This window comes from Macaca nemestrina, chromosome 3 (genome assembly GCF_043159975.1).
Source record: "Macaca nemestrina isolate mMacNem1 chromosome 3, mMacNem.hap1, whole genome shotgun sequence".
Classification (NCBI taxonomy): Eukaryota; Metazoa; Chordata; class Mammalia; order Primates; family Cercopithecidae; genus Macaca; species Macaca nemestrina.
This window is the reverse complement of record NC_092127.1, coordinates 148,428,143-148,446,744: the sequence shown is the minus strand read 5'-3', so window position 1 is coordinate 148,446,744 and position 18,602 is coordinate 148,428,143. Positions and strand designations below refer to the sequence as shown.

The following is an 18,602-nucleotide window of genomic DNA, read 5'->3' as shown; positions in this document are numbered from 1 at the left end:
ACCTGGGAGGTGGAGGTTGCAGTCAGCCAAGATCGTGCCACTGCTCTCCAGCCTGGCACCAGAGCAAAACTCTGTCTCAAAAAAACAAAAAAACAAAAAAAAAAAAAAAAAAGAGAGAGAGAGAGAGAAAGAGAGAAGGAATTGATCAGTGCATTGAAATGGAAGAGCCAGACACTTTAAAACCAAATCTCTCTACATAAATTGCCAAATAAGTTCTTTAAATTAAATTTCAATAGTCATTTCCTAAGGTTGAATTCTATTTTTTTTTGCTTCCCCATCCTCAGGCCTGAATTTTATTTTTGAAGAGAAAAATCATGCAAGAGTTATTCCACAAAGAACCTCTAGCCTCAGAAATTTCAACAGACATCAGATTATTTGTTGTTTCATGATTATGCTTTATTTTGATCTTGATTAGTAAAAACATATATACCATGGGAAATTCTTAATCAAACAGAAACTGACTGCTAATTTGCAAATTAATACAAATTATAAAATCTAATTATTATACCTTGTAACATGTGTGCTGTATTTAAGAGTATAAGATAGTCTTTAAAAAAAAAAACAAGTTAAGAGATAAAACTAAGGAGTCATATAAACAGGCATACCATATTACATTTAAATACCAAGTTCAATTACGTAGGCTGTAGTAAAGTGAAAAAAACAACTAAATGATTCAAGTAACTGCACATATTAATATACACATATTTTCACTTATGCATATACACTGTTGAACACAAAACCAAGTGCTGGCTGATTTATAAATTTTTTAATTAAAATTAGGAGGTGCCAACCCATCAGTGGCATCATTTCCACTTCTACTCAAATAAGCGAACAGTATAAAAAACTGGTATCTCCTAATACCAGTACACAGTAGACATCAATATATATTTCTTTCTAAAATGTAAAAGCTCCCTCTTTATTCTTTTACATAACTGGTATTTTTTAAAAAGAAAGTATGGTTTCTCATAAATATGATACTATTTTTTAAACTGACACGAAACGATTGCTAGGGAGAATATAAGGTAATAGGAATTCTCATATCCTACCCTAAGGAGCTTAAAATCATAATGTTTTCAAAGGTAATGGCATTGTCTATCAAAACTTAAAAGGCAGTAGAACAGAAGATAGGAGAGTCCAGGAAGAGCAGGGGGAAGGTGAGGGAATAGGGAGAGATTTGTTAAAAGATACAAAATTGCAGCTAGATAGGAGAAATAAGTTCTAGTGTTCTATACCACTGTAGGATGACCATAGTAATAATATACAGTTTTAAATAGCTAGAAGGAAAATACTGAATGTTTCTAACACAAATAAATGAAAAATATCTGAGATGATAGATATGCTAATCACTCTGATAAGATCACTATACATTGTAAGTATCAAAACATCGCTATGTAACCCATGAATATGTACAATTATGATGTCAATTTTAAAAAATAAAATGTAAAACAATTTTAATATGAAATTTTATACTAATAAGTAATTATCCCAAGGTATGAAGTATCAATGAATATTACATAATTATTTTTAATAACTAAAAAGTAGTCATTCTAAATGTTCCTCTATAAGGAACTGAATAAATCATTACATTCACACAACAAAGCGCATTTCAAATGAGACAGGAAGATACCCAAGCAAGTATCAGAATGACTTGGACAATAAGTCTCATTTTGTCAAATTCTGCTAATAAAAATGTGTATGTGCATGCTTACATATGTATACATATTAAAATATGCATAGAAAACAACTATAATACATATCAAACTTGCAGAAGGTTTACAGAAACTCCCTTCTACTAAATAGCACATTAATTTATAGGCACAGCTATTTACTCCCTAAAATTAAAAAAAAAAAAATAGAGAACATTTTAAACTGTGTTAATCAAATATCTGAAAACATGAAGCATTTTTTCATCTTTTTCCTAAGTAATTTTCCTTTCCTCTAATATTTGTTAGTTACTATATGCAAGCTGATGTTTATCCTAAAACATATTAACTATTATTCTCTCAAACTTTAAAGAACATTATATTTAACTTTGCAGGATTACACATAACAAAAATACTATGATACAAAATAATCCTTGTTCTATTCAAAGATTTAACTTTTTAATATTTCACCCCAAATATTATCTTTTAAAATAAAACAATGGAACATATTTTTAAACAAAATTTAAATGGTTTCTATAGTAACAGATAAAATTCAGTATCTTACTTTTTGTTTGCATATCCTATAGGCATAACTAATATATTGTCAATAACGTTTCAAAAATATTTTCCAAAGATCATCAAAACTATTAAGTGCATTAAGTTTTATCTTGACTTACAGCATAAATATTTCTCCAGCTATACTTGAAGAAAAATTTTATTAAAAAAGTAGGCGAACTATATACTTCATTAAACATTTTAATATTTAAACTTGATTTTCAAAATAGTTGTGCTCACTAGAATTCATACTTGCAAAAATAGTTTTACTTTCCTAAAATACTTTTTTAAAGGATGGAAAGAAATATGTTTCTACTTTACCTAGTTGTTGGTGTTCGTATTTGTCATAATTACTATGACAGAAATTGGTTCTGCCTTGCTCATCTACCATCTTCTCAGATGAAAGCGAGCTCAGATATTTCATCTTAACTAATCTTGGGGAACTTTCCTGAGTACTAGTATCCAAAACCACATCTCCCGAAAGAATGGAAGGAACGACTCTCTTTAAAAAATCCATTTCAAGGTTCTTCTACATTACTAGACTCACAAGCACACAGAAAGGTGCTTATACCAACTTCCTCGATGAGAAGTTCAGGTACACTATTTGTGTCAAAGAGCAAATAAACGTCATGTGAATTTAGGCGGTGCTAAACCCCAGTCAATTGCCAGCTGTTTTGAAGCTGATTTTTAGGACATTTACTGTTCATGCTGATAACAAACCAAACAGCTATAGACCATGAAACTGCACTTCATGTACACCTACATGTACGATGGGTGTTAACGACAATACTGAGACCATAAAATGTTGAGCATCCAACTAGTTTAACATTTACATTTTGAAAACTTTCACTGTGATCACGTAAAGAGAAATTTACTTTGGCCTGAGGTGTGTCTTTCTTTTAAATAAGTTTAGAGTTGACGTGTAAAACAGTAACTTGTATTCAAAAGATAATTCTTATCATTTTGAAAATTCACTAACACACCTCAGGAATGTCAACTTTTATAAAACATGAAAAGGAGTCATTTAAAACTTTATTCTATATTACGAACATTCTAAGGTGACTTTTAAATGCCAAAAAAAACCTCCCTATTAAAATCAATGATACTTATCAATAGTAATGGTGAAAACTTTGGCATGAAGAACCAAAAAAAATTTGATAATTTTAAATATATGGATCTAAAAACATAAAGCTGAAGAACTGAAAGTATAAATTCTTAAATTCAAGAAACACAGTCATAACATTATATGATTTTCAAAATAATTAAGCACCCTACAAAATATTTTCAAATAGCAAAAGTAGCCAATCCTACTGCCTTAATGTAATTGAGAAGTATAACAAGAGAATCCAATAAAGAAATACCTACAAAAGACTTTGAAAACTGAAAGTTCTCTCCCTTCCTTTGCCTGCGCTCTGGTGGGGTTGTTAAGTGAGCAAGAAGGAAATGAAAACACAAAGGTAACAGGGTAAAACCCCCAAGCAATCATATCTATAACTTCGAATGACACATAATTTTAAAAATCTGATTCACTTAGTGAAATACAATACAATCTCATTCTTCCAATGCTCAACATGAAGAAAATGATTTGCACAGTATTTCAAAAGATGAAGCACAAATGGTCTACATAGAAATCAGAAAAAAATCATTGAAAAAATTAACTCTAGATGGATTAAAGACTTAAATCTAAGACCTAAAACCATAAAAACCCTAGAAGAAAACCCAGGCAATACCATTCAGGACATAGGCATGGGCAAAGACTTCATGACTAAAACATCAAAAGCAATAGCAACAAAAGCCAAAATTGACAAATGGGATCTAATTAAACTAAAGAGATTTTGCACAGCCAAAGAAACTATCATCAGAGTGAAAAGGCAACCTACAGAATGGGAGAAAAATTTTGCAATCTATCCATCTGACAAAAGGTTAATATCCATAATCTACAAAGAACTTAAACAAATGTACAAGAAAAAAACAACCGCATCAAAAAGTGGTCAAAGGATATGAGCAGACACTTCTCAAAAGAAGACATTTATGCAGCCAATAAACATATGAAAAAAAGCTCATCTTCACTGGTCATTAGATAATGCAAATCAAAACCACATTGAGATACCACCTCATGCCAGTTAGAACGGTGATCATTAAAAAGTCAGGAAACAACAGATGCTGGAGCGGATAGAGAGAAACAGAAACACTTTTATACTGTTCATGGGAGTGTAAATTAGTTCAAACATTGTGGAAGACAACGTGACGATTCCTCAAGGATCTAGACCTAGAAATACCATTTGACCCAGCAATCCCATTACTGGGTATCTACCCAAAGAATTATAAATCATTCTATTATAAAGAATCATGCACACATATGTGTATTGTGGCACTATTCACAATAGCAAAGATTTGGAACCAACCCAAATGCCCATCAATGATAAACTGGAGAAAGAAAATGTAGCACATATACACCATGGAATACTATGCAGCCATAAAAAAGAATGAGTTCACGTCCTTTGCATGGACATGAATGAAGCTGGAAACCATCATTCTCAGCAAATTAACACAAGAACAGAAAACCAAACACCACATGCTCTCACTCATAAGTGGGAGTTGAACAATGAGAACTCACGGACACGGGGAGGGGAACATCACACACCAGGACCTGTCGGGCAGTGGCGGGCTAGGGGAGGAATAGCATTAGGAGAAATACCTAATGTAGATGATGAGTTGATGGGTGCAGCAAGTCACCATGTTACGTGTATACCTATGTAACAAACCTGCACGTTCTGCACATGTACCCCGGAACTTAAAAGTACAATAAAAATTAGAAAAAAAAGAAAAATGGGTAAATTTCTGGTTCTGAATTACTTTGTTTTTAATCCTTATTCTCCTGCCACATTACTTATTAAGTCAACTATCCTTTTTTTATTTATGTAAAAAGCATTAATTAAAGATTCTTTCCATGTAAAGCATTAATATAGTATTAAGGTTCAGAGAAAGTTTAAGGATTTATTAATACAAATCTTGTCTCAAGAACTCCTATAGGAAAAAAACAACAAAGTCAAGTAAAAGACACAAATTTGTTGCCCTGAAGCAGGTATATATTCAACAGGGAAAAAAGCACTGATTTTTAGAAGCAGATTGTCTCTTAATCTTCAAGCATAAAAGTGTCAAAATTAAGATCCAATCAGTCTTTTCCCCACAAACAGAAAAAACAACTGGTTAGAATGGTAAACTGCATGCCTTAATATACCTAAAACTCATTCCTTTCTCTCTCTGTCCCTCCCTCTCTCTCTGGATATGATCCCATGTTATTTCCATTTTATGTCTGTGGTTTTCCCCAGGTCTCTCTGCAGGTCGTCCTTATCTATGAAGCCCAGAAACACAGTGGTACATAGAATGCTAATTCATGTTTGTTCATGACATGCAAGACAACCATTTGTGTCACTGTTAACCTCACCATTCTCAACTGCACTTTCAACTGGAGAGAGGAAGGGGTTAAGGTAATAGGGACAGGATTAGGTGTTATAGAAGAGCCCATAGATTTTTCTCTGATTTCCTTCATTCAACAAATATTTGTTGAATAGCTTCTCTAATGATCTGTGCAAGATACACAGGCACTGAAGATACGTCTCTCTCTACCCAAAAAGCTGGCTACTTAAAAAGGGAAATAAACTCTCACAGTTACAATATTCTGCCTAGGGTTGGCCAAACCTTTGTTAAGCCTGCACTGCAGTTCAATTTTCTATGTTTCATCAGTTTCCTAAGCCCCCTCGTTAAAGGTGTTGATTGCTAATAAACATCGAAAGGATCCACTCTGAGACATACAACAAAGGGGAAGCACTCCAGTAATGAAACTGTATTTATTATTAACAGGATCTATGAGGAGGAAATGCCACAAAGCCTTGTTTACATGTTGATACTTCTAAGTACTTTAGCTAACGATTACCACAACTTTTAACTCCTGGTATAATAGTTATAGGATCAAGAAATTATAGTAGAACCTCACAGCTAAAATACAGCATTTAAAAATCTTTTCAGACCTCAATCACTATGTAAACCTTGAGAATATTTACTATAATCTTACCGTATCACTTGAGACAGTAATTTCCTGGTGGTAACTTGGATCGTCTAATCCTATGACTCTTGAGTGGTTTCAGGAATTAAGCATTTAGATGTTACCCATCCAAGATACCAATAAATGGCTTCAGCTCTGAAGAAAAACAAAATACATTTACACATTAGGTGTGTTTATAGTAAGTACACCTGTATGTTACTCATGTCCATCCCTACTTCTGAACACATTTTATACACCAGTGTCACCTAGTGCTGCAGATATCCTCCCCTTCAATAACGTTGCATGACATTTTTTCTAAGTTTTTTATTATGGAAAATTTCAAATTAGTGCAAAATTATTAAGAGTAGTATAATGAATCCCCCACCATTCCCAGCTTTAACAATTAACTCATGGCAAATCATGTTTCATTCATATCTTCATCCACTTCCCCCAACCTCTATCCCACCACTCTGGATTATTCTAAAGCAAATTCGAGACATTATAACATTTCATCTGTAGATAATTCATTATGCATCTCTCTAAGACAAGGATTTACTTTGTAAAAATAAGTTAATACCATTATAATATTTATATTAATAATACAATATCAACTACTAATGAGCACTCAAATTTCCCCAATTGTCTCAAGTGTCTTTTTAACAGTTTCCTCTAATCTAAATTTAAACAAAATCCATACAAGCAATTGTGACAGTATCTCTTAAATAAATTTTAATCTCTAGTTTTTCTCCTCCCTTTCTTCTGTATAGTGACAATGCTTTTACTAGTCAATGGTTAAACTAACACACAACTTAATTATTCAATAATACATTATTTTATTCACTACAATAAATATAGATTTGTAAAATAGTTCATGTATCTGCTAGGCCTGATATTTATCACATCTACAGATAACATTTGGGATGCATATTTTTCAAAGTCTACCTGCAATAACTCTGAGGGGGTCATGAACCATGAACAACAGTACCATATCTGTAATACTTGGATGGTTACTAAGAATAAAGAAAATGACCACAGGGAATTGTCTTTTTACCATTTATAAAGATTCCACGTTATCAGGCACATTTCATGTTTCCTTGGCTTTTTTTTTTTTTTTATGAGACGAAGTTTCACTCTTGTTGCCCAGGCTAGAGTGCAGTGGCACGATCTCAGCTCACGCTCACTGCAGCCTCCACCTCCCGGGTTCCAGCGATTCTCCTGCCTCAGTCTCCTGAGTAGCTAGGATTACGGGCATCCGCCACCACACCCGGCTAAGTTTTTGTAGTTTTAGTAGAGATGGGGTTTCACCATGTTGGCTAGGCTGGTATCCAACTCTTGACCTCAGGTGATCCACCCGCCTCAGCCTCCCTAAAGGCTGGGATTACAGGCGTGAACCACCACGCCTGGCGGTCTTAGCATTTTTCTATAGCTAAAATAAGACAAATTTTAAATCTGGCATTGAAACTCAAATTAGCCTTATTTTAAATAATAACCAGTTGCATATTAGTTTTTCTCTTTAATTAATTTAATCCCCAACCGAACAGAAAGGGTTAAATATCCTGAAGTATTAATTTGTACCAAAAACTCTTAATTTGAAATTCCTTTAGGCAAGTTAGAAAAACGTAATATTTCATTTACTCACAGGTGTAAACAATTAAATCATCACTAAAGCCAAATTTTCAAAGCCAAAAATCTGGGAAATATGAATAAAATACTAACTTGTTTGTGCTTGTTCACAGTATCATTCGAACTTACTGGAATTTTTTACTGCTCCAGCAAATATTTCTAAAATTTATTATCAATACAATCCTGCCATAATTCTTGATACTTTACTTATCTTAGGTTCATGGAATCACTTCTCCCTCAAACCTAAAAAAAACTAATGTGACAAACAGCACGTCATGTCTTGTGGGCATGGTCCCACTGGACAATATTTCATGAGATTTAAGCTATCTTTCATTTCATCTTCTGGGACAAATTACAAAACCAGTCACTACTGAAGTACAATGCAGTTTTAGGAATACAGCAAAAATCCTACCTAGGACCGATTTGTACCACCATGTCTAGGTATTTCATTTTGCTTTGCTTTTGCTTGCAGTCTTCAGCTCAGACATAGCAAGTGCTAATGTCATGCTTTTGTTGTATGTGTATTTCTTGTAATCACACTGTCATGGCACTATGTCACTTTAAGACTTCTCAATATTTGTCCAGAGTTTGTAACACTTCTTCAGTAGACACACAACCTTCCTATTTTCAACTTTTCACTTTTGATAAGATAAAATAAATGCATCTTTTGGTAACCCTGGAAAATATGTGGTTTATACTTCTCTGGCTTTCGTCATAGGTTATAATCACTTTTAGCAGGGCTGGCTTGGTGGGGGTGGGTCTTTCTGGGACTTTTTTGGTCTGTTTACTTGCATGACAATCACTTTTTCATCTTTTCTCCATATGTATCACTTAATATGGGATTAATTTTTATTTTCATTCCAGTTGATCAGAGAACATTTTATCTGTAAAGAAGAGTAATTTTTACTACTACTTTTACAATACTATTTTGAGACACTGAAGGTCAGAGAGGTTTGGTAATTCTACATGGTCATGCTACACAAATAATCATTGCTGTTCTTTCTTATTTAAAACAAAAAAGTTCAAATAAAAACAGACCTCAGTTGGTATTTGACAACACTGAAGAGAAGACTGTAAACAGCCCAACAGCACAAGCCTTGAAGGGCAAGACTTTTCACCCACAGAGAGAGTAAAAATGTAGAAGCTTCCATGTGTAATAGTGAACAGTGGTCCAGCTCTGGTACTTGGAAGGGCCTCAGGGCAAATGAGGTCCCTCGGGGCAGGAAGCCTCATTTCACTTCAGTACAGAAAGCAAAAGAAAGCTGAATAGGTGTTCAAATAACACATGAACCTCATTCCTTTCTGAACAGAATTTCTAGAATAATAACAGAAATGCCACAAATTTATGTTAATTTTAGGAAGACATCTGATGTGTGTCGTCTCTGATATACATTAATACAGGAAACAATAATCCCAAGCAAATAGAGCAAAAATTAAGGATAAATGAATTTCAGAGATGTTCAATATAGTATTCGCAATACTTGTCTGTATGACAGGAATACTCCACAATTTGAACAGAGAAGTTATGGTGCCTGGCGTATGGTAGATTTGAACTTGACATAAGGAACAACAACTTAAATAGTACGTAAGTAATAAAAAGACTGCTTCATAAAAGATTGGGGTCCCTGCTCAGTGAATCTTTAGGCAACAGTTGTTAGGAATGCTAACATTCTTACAGAATGCTATAAAAGTGATTACGCCACCAGGTAAAAAGATTATGGTAAATTACCTCAAAGATCCAAGCTCAAAACTCTAAATGTAACTTCAAAATGTATTTTATATTATACTTGAATACTAGAGGGTGTGGTGACTTAGAAATTCATATTTCAACTAAAGCGAGAAATCGCATTATAAGACACGGAATCTATGAGGGTCAATTCCTGCCATTCTATTAAAATTAATTCTGGCAATCTTGCAAGGCCTCTTAAAATGATGCAAAAACCAAAATGACACAAGTGTTCTGACGGCCTTTTAGAGTGAGGATGCAACAGTTTTCAAATAAATTTTAAATGATCATAGTTTCTGTAACACAAACATAATTATAGAAAACAAAATGCAGTAACTTCTTTAATCTGCCAAAGATTGTGTAAAAACAAGAAAAATTTGCTTACAAGTAATCAAATGCAGGCAGCAATTAGTCAAATATTGTTTATATCTCATTAGTAAAAATCATTTTAAAAAAGAATTTATGGTCATCCCTTTAATTACCAAAGAAATTTCATTATTTGTAAAATTAACAGTGGTTTTATCACTCTTCATTTGCTAAGTAATTCACTTTTTCTCTTGAGAAATGCTGTAATTTTTTAAATTTTTAAAAAATGAACTTGCATTTAACCTTCTCTTAGTCAATTTTTTTTTTGAGATGGAGTCTCACTCTGTCACCAGGCTGGAGTACAGTGGCACGATCTTGGCTCGCTGCAACCTCCGCCTCCCATATTCAAGCGATTCTCCTACCTCAGCTTCCCAAGTAGCTAGGATTACAGGTGTGTGCCACCATGCCTGGCTAATTTTTTGTATTTTTAGTAGAGATGGGGTTTCACCATGTTGGCCAGGCTGGTCTCAAACTTTTGACCTAAAGTGATCCACCCACCTCAGCCTTCCAAAGTGCTGGGATTACAGCGTGAGCTACCACAGCCAGCCTCTTTTTAACTTTCTCCCAAATTTCAATTTTAAAAAGTATGGAAACATACTACACTAACTAATATAATTACAGATTATATTACATGACCTGCTAAAAATGCTGTGTAATGATACTCAGCCAGAATATTTGGGCTTCACTGCAAAAATCTAAATTTCTTGCTGATAAACCAATGTTCTCTGCAGGTGAACTTGTCAACATTTTATTGACTTTACATTTTTAGCCAGAACAGCAGTTATTGTCATACTACTTGATCTAATGAAAACAAGCAGCAAATTTTCCATTCACAATTTTAAGAGGAAGTTTTCTATAAAAGTTTCATTCATTAAATCAAATGAAAACAGCATCACAGTGGTACATTTTCTTATACACTGATGAATGAATATGTATTTTTAGAATAATTTTCATACTACATTTTCATGTTGGCACAGAAAAATGGAATATAAATGAAATATAAATCTTTCCATTCTACATTTAGAGTTAAGAACCAAGAGAAAATTTTTGGACTACCACACATCAGTTTACAGAAATCATACCCTCGCCAAATATTTATTAAACAGAACTATCTGCCAGTATGACAGAAAAAAAGTGAATAAAACAAAAATCCCTATCCTTGTGGAGCTTATATTCCAGTGGGAGCTTAAGCCTTTTGGAGTTACTGCTTTAGAAATCTGAAAGAGGTGGAGATGTCATCTTCCAAAAAGCACATTTCTATAACTTTGAAGAGTTGAGCCTTCCTAATCCAACCATTAATTATGGATTAAGAGCCTCTGATAAAAATCCTCCTTATACTTATTTTCTATGCCTACCATTTATAGTAGGTTTTTTAATTTTTTTTTTTTTTCTTTGAGAGGGAGTCTTGCTCTGTCGCCCAGGCTGGAGTGCAGTAGCGCAACGTCAGCTCACTGCAAGCTCCGCCTCCCGGGTTCACGCCATTCTCCTGCCTCAGCCTCCAGAGTAGCTGGGACTACAGGCGCCCACCACCATGCCCGGCTAATTTTTTTTTTTTGTATTTTTAGTAGAGATGGGGTTTCACTGTGTTAGTCAGGATGATCTCGATCTCCTGACCTCGTGATCCGTCTGCCTCAGCCTCCCAAAGTCTTGGGATTACAGGCGTGAGCCACCGCGCCGGGCCAGTAGATTGTTTTACAATTTTACTATTCATAGAAAAAAGTAGTACTTCTTTTTTTCCATTAAAGCAATTACAACCTTCAACGGTCAATAGAATGTTTTCTGTTTATTCCATTTGTACTGCTCATGAATTTCTAGACTGTCAGATTACCCATTATCAACCTTGGTTTTTCTAGAATAACCAACCCTAATGTATTCAGTGGCTTCATATGGATACTTTGTTTACTGATTTCATTAATTATTCTCTGAACCCCCTTAAGTTAAAATGCTCTTCTGCCTACCACCCAAACCTAGAATTAAAGTCTGCAGAAGTTGCCTACAAAGTCTCTGGAAGATGATATGCCCAAGAGAAACACACAATAACTCTTTAACCATTTAACAGAAATTTCAATTAATTCATCCAAAAGTTTCTGTTCTTGCTTGTCAGAGGAAGGGAACATGTGACCCCTTAGAAAAATTCTTTTTAAAGATGCAACATCTAAAATGCTTTCTAGAGTCATCTGTAATCAATGTGTTAACCTTTTATATGTATAGTTTTTTAAAATTATACAATGGGACTTATTCTAGCTAATTATGACCCTAAGGTCCCATAAAATCAAACATCAGAGAAAATGTGTATAGATGATAGGTATATTTTACATGTTTTTATAAAACAATTGCAATGAAAAGGTTTCTAAGTTAATAAAAATGTTAACTAAAAGAGAAAAATGAATAAATAGCTGCTCAAGGTCATAAACCAAGTAAATGACTACAATTTAATCTCCAAAGTTTGTCTTTCCTCTTTTTCTCTGTGTTTACTGCCTCCAGCAAGCTTAGAGAAGCCTGACTTCTATAAGAGAAACTATGAAAGCACAAATTCCCCCAGATGACTTAGATGACCCATTTCTCCCAAATTTATAGCCCCAAAACAACTTTTCGAAATTTAAGGAAGGAAGTTCATTTGTCAACTGCAATCTCACAACTTGTACCAAAAGCCTCTAAAATGTTTATGATCTTTGACCCAGTAACTCCACTTCTAAGAGTTAATTCTAGAAAGATAATCAGAAATGTATATACAAATTTATTGGGAAAGATGCTCATTGTACTATTATTCCTATGAGCAGAATATTGTAGTAGAGGCAAAGAACAAAAAGGACCAGTTGGAAAAAAAAATCATGTCACATTCCTAAGATGAAATGTTATCCATCAATATTTTAAAAATATATTGACTACTTTGCGATAATATTCAACACACATTTTTACAAAGTGAAAAAAATAATATTTATAGTATCTTCCCAACTGTTGGAAATAAAATTGGAAGCCAAGAATACACCTAGAAGGATACACTCAAATTGTCAAAGTATTCAACCTCTGTTTCCTCATCTATACAATAAGGATAATAAAATCTCTTAGGGCTATTTTCAGAACTAAGTGTAAAAGATGAAAAGTGTTTAAAGAGTGCTTGACACACAGTAAGTACCCAATAATGGTAATAGTTATTAACTTATACAACAAAAGCTGATAAAATTTGCAACAATTTCCCAAAAAAGTAATGAAGAAATAAAAATTACTCATAATTCTAACACCTAGAGGTAGCCATTATGAATTCATTTTACCATCTGGGTTAATTTCTTTCAGGTCTTCCTATATAAATTAAACATTGTATTGCATACAACCAGAATCATACTGTACACTATCTAGTGGTTACAAAACATTATTTTATAAATAGATTATCTTCTTTTAATCATTCCACTAATATTGAGCATTAAGTTCAATTCATTTAGGCTCAGGACATGAGTAGTGCAGTGCTATTTCGTGAATGTTGCTGAGCAAATATGATTCAGAAAATTATTCCTCAGAGAAGAAAATAAAGACTAGAAACTTATAATTTCATAAACAGTAGATGGGGAAATGTTGAACATAAGATACTAAAGAGAAGAAAAAAGGAGCAATTATTTTTATTAGCCATATTCATGCGGGGAGGCAACAGATTGTATTTAGCCCTGAGTTAGGATTTTTCAATCTCACTTTTGCACTATTTTTTGTGACCTGGAGCAGAGTCCCTTCTTCCCATTTCTTATTATGGGCCTAAATCGCCTTTTTGACTAGGTCAGGAAGTAGTACAGTATAATGTTTAGATACAAAGGCTCTGGAATTAGGTTAAGTTTAGAACTCTCCTTTATGCTTATTTCCTGAGTTATCTAGGACAAGTTAGTTAAACTCAAGCTTTAGTTTCTTTTTTTTTTTTTTTTTTTTTTTGAGACAGTCTCACTCTGTCGCCCATAGCAACCTCCACTTCCCAAGTTCAAGTGATTATCCTGCCTCAGCCTCCCGAGTAGCTGGGGCTACAGGCACGTACCACCACACCTGACTAATTTTTGTATTTTTAGTAGAGCCAAAGTTTTGCCATATTGGCCAGGTTGCTCTTAAATTCCTGACCTCAGGTGATCTGCCTGCCTTCGCCTCCCAAAGTGCTGGGAGTACAGGCATGAGCCACCGCGCCTGGCTCAAGCCTTAGTTTCTCATGTGAAAGTTGGAGGTTGTAATAAATATTGCTTATTTATTATTGTTGTTAGAGGTTTACATCATATAATTCACGTTAAGGTGTTAGCAAAATGCTTGAAATACGGGAAGTACTTAATAAATGGAAACTACCTGTACTATTATCTATAAAAATAAAAGAATGGACTAAAAGATCTCTTTAAAAAAAGGTTCAATTCCCCATTTCTGTAAGTAATATTGTAGTGAATATCTTGATTGGCAATCTTGTACACATCTTTGATTTCTCCCTTAAGAAAAAGTCTTGAAACAGAATTGCTATTTCAAATGGTATGAAATACACTTGGCTTTACTCCCCTACTGACCTATGTGGAATGTAGACACATACTGGCGGTTATAAAATGCAAATGTCTTCCTTTTCTCCATGAGTACTTTAAAAGCTGTTAATTGGCCTTTTCACTGTAATTTTTCTACTGTTTCTTGGTACAACTGCTTGTGGGGTATTTCTTTTTTCCACTTACTCCATTTAAACTATCTCATTTTCCTTTATATCACTCTAACATCCCATACACAAATTTAATGATCATAATTCAGTACATTCTTCAAAAAGGTTTTTAAGATTCTTCTTTATCTATCTAAAAACAGAAGTCCTTGTCTCTTATAAATGCATACTGAAGTATTTACAGGTGAAATGTTGTGACAAAGAAAATGCTTCAAAAATAACTGGGACCTGCAGAAAGGGAGTGGGTAACAGTGGTTTCATAAATGTCTGAGCTGAGGAATGGGCACCTGAGCATTTATTCTACTATTCTCCCCATTTATTTTTTAACCCCTCTCAGTGGGAAAAAATTGTTTTTAAAATACACCTTTAAAAGAAGACATAAATATTAAAATAACAATCACGGTTTAGCTTCAACCATTGATACAACAAAATAATTCAGCGATTTAAAACAAAAAAGACCAAAAATACTTAAGCCAAATTCAAAAGTGAAGGAAACAACTACAGTATTTAGAATCTCTCAATTATATTTGCCAGTAATTCCCACAGATAAAAACATACTACAATGCATTTTTCCAAACCATGGCTTTGGCATACCATGCTGATTCTCCAAAACAATATTAGTATTTATATTGTGCATTACAAGAATACAATTAGGCCTCTGTATGTGCCCACATGAGTACTTGATAAGGAGTTTTGTTATGTACTAGTATTAAATATCCAAATTCTCTTGGTGACTAAATCACATCTTGGTAACAAGATAGGCACATCATAAGCAATACTTACAGATTAGCAGAGCCACCAAAGTGTTTTATTTTTGCCCAAAGGCATGCAAGCAAGACCAGCAAAATGAAAAAACTATCTCACTGCATGTTTTTTACTATCACAGGGAAATATCACCTGGTTTCTGGGTAGAAAACACTTGACTTTGGTATCAGGCATGAGAGCAAGAGAGCACAGCAAAGAGATTAAGTAGCATATCTAGGGATGAAGAACACTGGCTGCTCCCCAGGTTTCAAGTCGGGAGTGGGAGGTGGAGGAGAAGACACATTAAAGATATGTTTTCTAAAATCTTTTCACTTCAATAAAAAAAATACATTTAAAAATGTATTTAAAAATTTATGTAACTTTTTTTTTTTTTTTTTTTTTTGGTGACAGTCTCGCTTTGTCGCCCAGGCTGCAATGCAATGGCCCAATCTCAACTCATTACAACCTCTGCTTCCCGGGCTCAAGCAATTCTCCTGCCTCAGCCTCCTGAGTAGCTGGGATTACATGCATGCACCACCGCACCCAGCTAATTTTTGTATTTTTAGGAGAGACGGGGTTTCACCATGTTGCCCAGGCTGGTCTTGAACTCCTGACCTTAGGTGATCCACTTGCCTCGGCCTCCCAAAGTGCTGGGATTACAAGTGTGAGCCACTGTGCACAACCTATAATACATTTTTAAAAACCCAGTATATATCTACACAATATAATATGATATATTTGAAATAATCTGCAATACGCTTTGGTAGTCTCTAACCTAATTACAGGAAAAACAAGTGTTATATTCTAGTCATTTCCCACTAAAATTATTTCTTGACTTCATAATTTGTAAATCCCTGAACTAAAAAAACTGCCCATGGCCGGACATGATGGCTCACTCCTGTAATCTCAGCACTTTGCGGGGCCCACGCAGGAGGATCACTTGAGCTCAGGAATTTGAGACCAGCCTGGGCAACAGAGTGAGACCTCATCTCTAGTAAAAGTAAAAAGAAGTCAGCTGGGCATGGTGATGCTAGCCTGTAGTCCCAGGCTACGGTGAGAGGATCACCTGAACCTGGGAGATAGAGGCTGCAGTGAGCAGTGACTGTGCCCCTGCACTCTAGCCTGGGCAACAAAGTGAGACCCTGTTTCAAAAAAACAAACAAACAAAAAATTGGCCCACATCTCCTGCTTACTGAGCAAAGGAGAAAATGCATAAGAATCAGAGAACTACTGTTTAAACATACCCTTAAGAGAAGATAACCTCCAGAGTTTCTTCCTGTTCTAGAGCTCTGTGGTGCTGTAAGAGTTGCTTTGAGACTGTGATCCTCTAAAGGGTACATACATCATTACATCTCCCACAGAAACTAGAAAAGTGGCGTTCGGAAAAATAAGAGTACTAAATAAAAATGTACTAACTTCAACTGATAATGTGCAAACTACGCATATATATAAAGGTCTCAGTCATTTAAACGTAAGTTTCCCACATATGATTACAGGTAAAAATCAATGATACAAAATATCATTTGAAAATTCGTAAGCATTAAGACGTTAAAATATATTTACTGTAAATGTATATATATTTGTATGTGGGTATAATGTGTGACAAAGCACATAAAACAAATGCCACAGAACAAATATTATTCTTGTTACTTTGTCCATAAATACAATAAACTGCAAAATTATGACATAGGCATGAGCAAAGCCTTCATGATTAAAATGCTAAGAGCAATTGCAACAAAAGCAAAAATTGACAAATGGGATCTAATCAAACTAAAGAGCTTCTCTACAGCAAAAGAAACTAACATCAGAGTGAACAGGCAACCTACAGAATGGGAGAACATTTTTGCAAGCTACCCATCTGACAAAGATCTAATATCCAGAATCTACAAGGAACTTAAATTTACAAGAAAAAAATCAAGCAACCCCATCAAAAAGTGGGCAAAGGATATAAACAGACACTTCAAAAAGGAAGATATGTATGCAGCCAACAAACATATGAAAAACAGCTCAACATCACCGATCTTTAGAGAAATGCAAATCAAAACCACAATGAAATACCATCTCATGCCAGTCACAATGGCGATTATCAAAAAGTCAAGAAACAATAGATGCTGGTGAGGCTGTGGAGAAATAGGAATGCTTTTACACTGTTGGTGGGAGTGTATATTAGTTCAACCATTGTGGAAGATAGGGTGACGATTCCTCAAGGATCTAGAACCAGAAATACCATTTGACCCAGCAATCCCATTACTGGGTATATACCCTAAGGAATATAAATCATTCTACTATAAAGATACATGCACATGTATGTTTATTGTGGCACTGTCCACAATAGCAAAGACTTGGAATCAACCCAAATGCCTGTCAATGACATACTGGATAAAGAAAACGTGCTACATATACATCATGGAATACTATGCACCCATAAAAAAGGATGAGTTCATGTCCTTTGCAGGGACATGGATGAAGCTGGAAGCCATCATCTTCAACACACTAACACAAAAACAGAAAACCAAACACTGCATGTTCTCACTCATAAGTGGGAGGTGAACAATCAGAACATGTGGACACAGGGAGGGGAACATCACACACAGGGGTCAGTTGGGGGGTGGGGGACAAGGAGAGGGAGAACACTAGGACAAGTAGCTAATGCATGTGGGGCTTAAAACCTAGATGATGGGGGAATAGGTGCAGGAAACTACCATGGCACACATATACCTATATAACAAACCCAAATGTTCTGCATTTGCATCCCAGAACTTAGAAGTATAATAAATATATATATGTGTATATATATGTATATACTCAATCAACTCAATCAAATTAAATTACTTTTAGTTTCAATGGTATTATTTTTCTCCTGCCTGCTTAATGATACTATTATTAAGCAAGAAAATAAGAAAAAAAACAAAACAAAATATAAGCCCAGTACAAAAGAAAAATAACGATAAAAGATCTATCTATCTATCTATCACTTTCACAAGTCAACCATGATCAACAGCACTCTTAAATCCATCAGGTCTCGGCTCAAATAGTCTCTGTTTTTGTCTTAAAATGAATAATTTTTCTCCAAAAAAAAAAAAAAAAAAGTCAATGACAAGGCTTTTTCATATATACATTAAATTTCAATAAACTATTACTTGTAATTGAAGCAGAGGTATAAGGGAAGCTACATAAAAGATTTGGAATTTTAAACCACAATAAAACCTTGTATAATAAGGATAATAAGGTCAATCCCTACAT

The 18,602-nt window shown here is 34.4% G+C and overlaps 2 protein-coding genes across 10 annotated transcripts in view; both read right to left on the bottom strand.

Annotated features, from left to right (window-relative positions):
* Positions 1-18,602, bottom strand: part of LOC105464780 (FRY like transcription coactivator) — a 286,250-nt gene that overhangs the window by 197,242 nt on the left and 70,406 nt on the right. For 3 of the 8 annotated variants that reach the window (XM_011712811.3, XM_071093615.1, XM_011712815.3), the window contains exon 1: positions 2,520-3,299. The exons of 1 other annotated variant lie outside the window; for it this stretch is intronic. In XM_011712811.3, coding sequence (XP_011711113.2) covers positions 2,520-2,715 — 196 coding nt within the window. In that variant the 5' untranslated portion in view covers positions 2,716-3,299. Of the gene's footprint in view, positions 1-2,519; positions 3,301-18,602 lie in introns of those variants that run through there. 4 more of the 8 variants (XM_071093610.1, XM_071093611.1, XM_011712813.3 and 1 more) reach the window with 2 other exon arrangements.
* The window catches only part of LOC139362418 (putative uncharacterized protein encoded by LINC00269), a 134,550-nt gene that overhangs the window by 45,774 nt on the left and 70,174 nt on the right, over positions 1-18,602 (bottom strand). For both annotated transcript variants that reach the window (XM_071093620.1, XM_071093621.1), the window contains one exon: positions 6,274-6,399. Coding sequence is in view for 1 of the 2 variants with exons in the window: in XM_071093621.1 (XP_070949722.1) it covers positions 6,394-6,399 (6 nt within the window). In the remaining variant the exon portion in view is untranslated. The remainder of the gene's footprint in view (positions 1-6,273; positions 6,400-18,602) is intronic.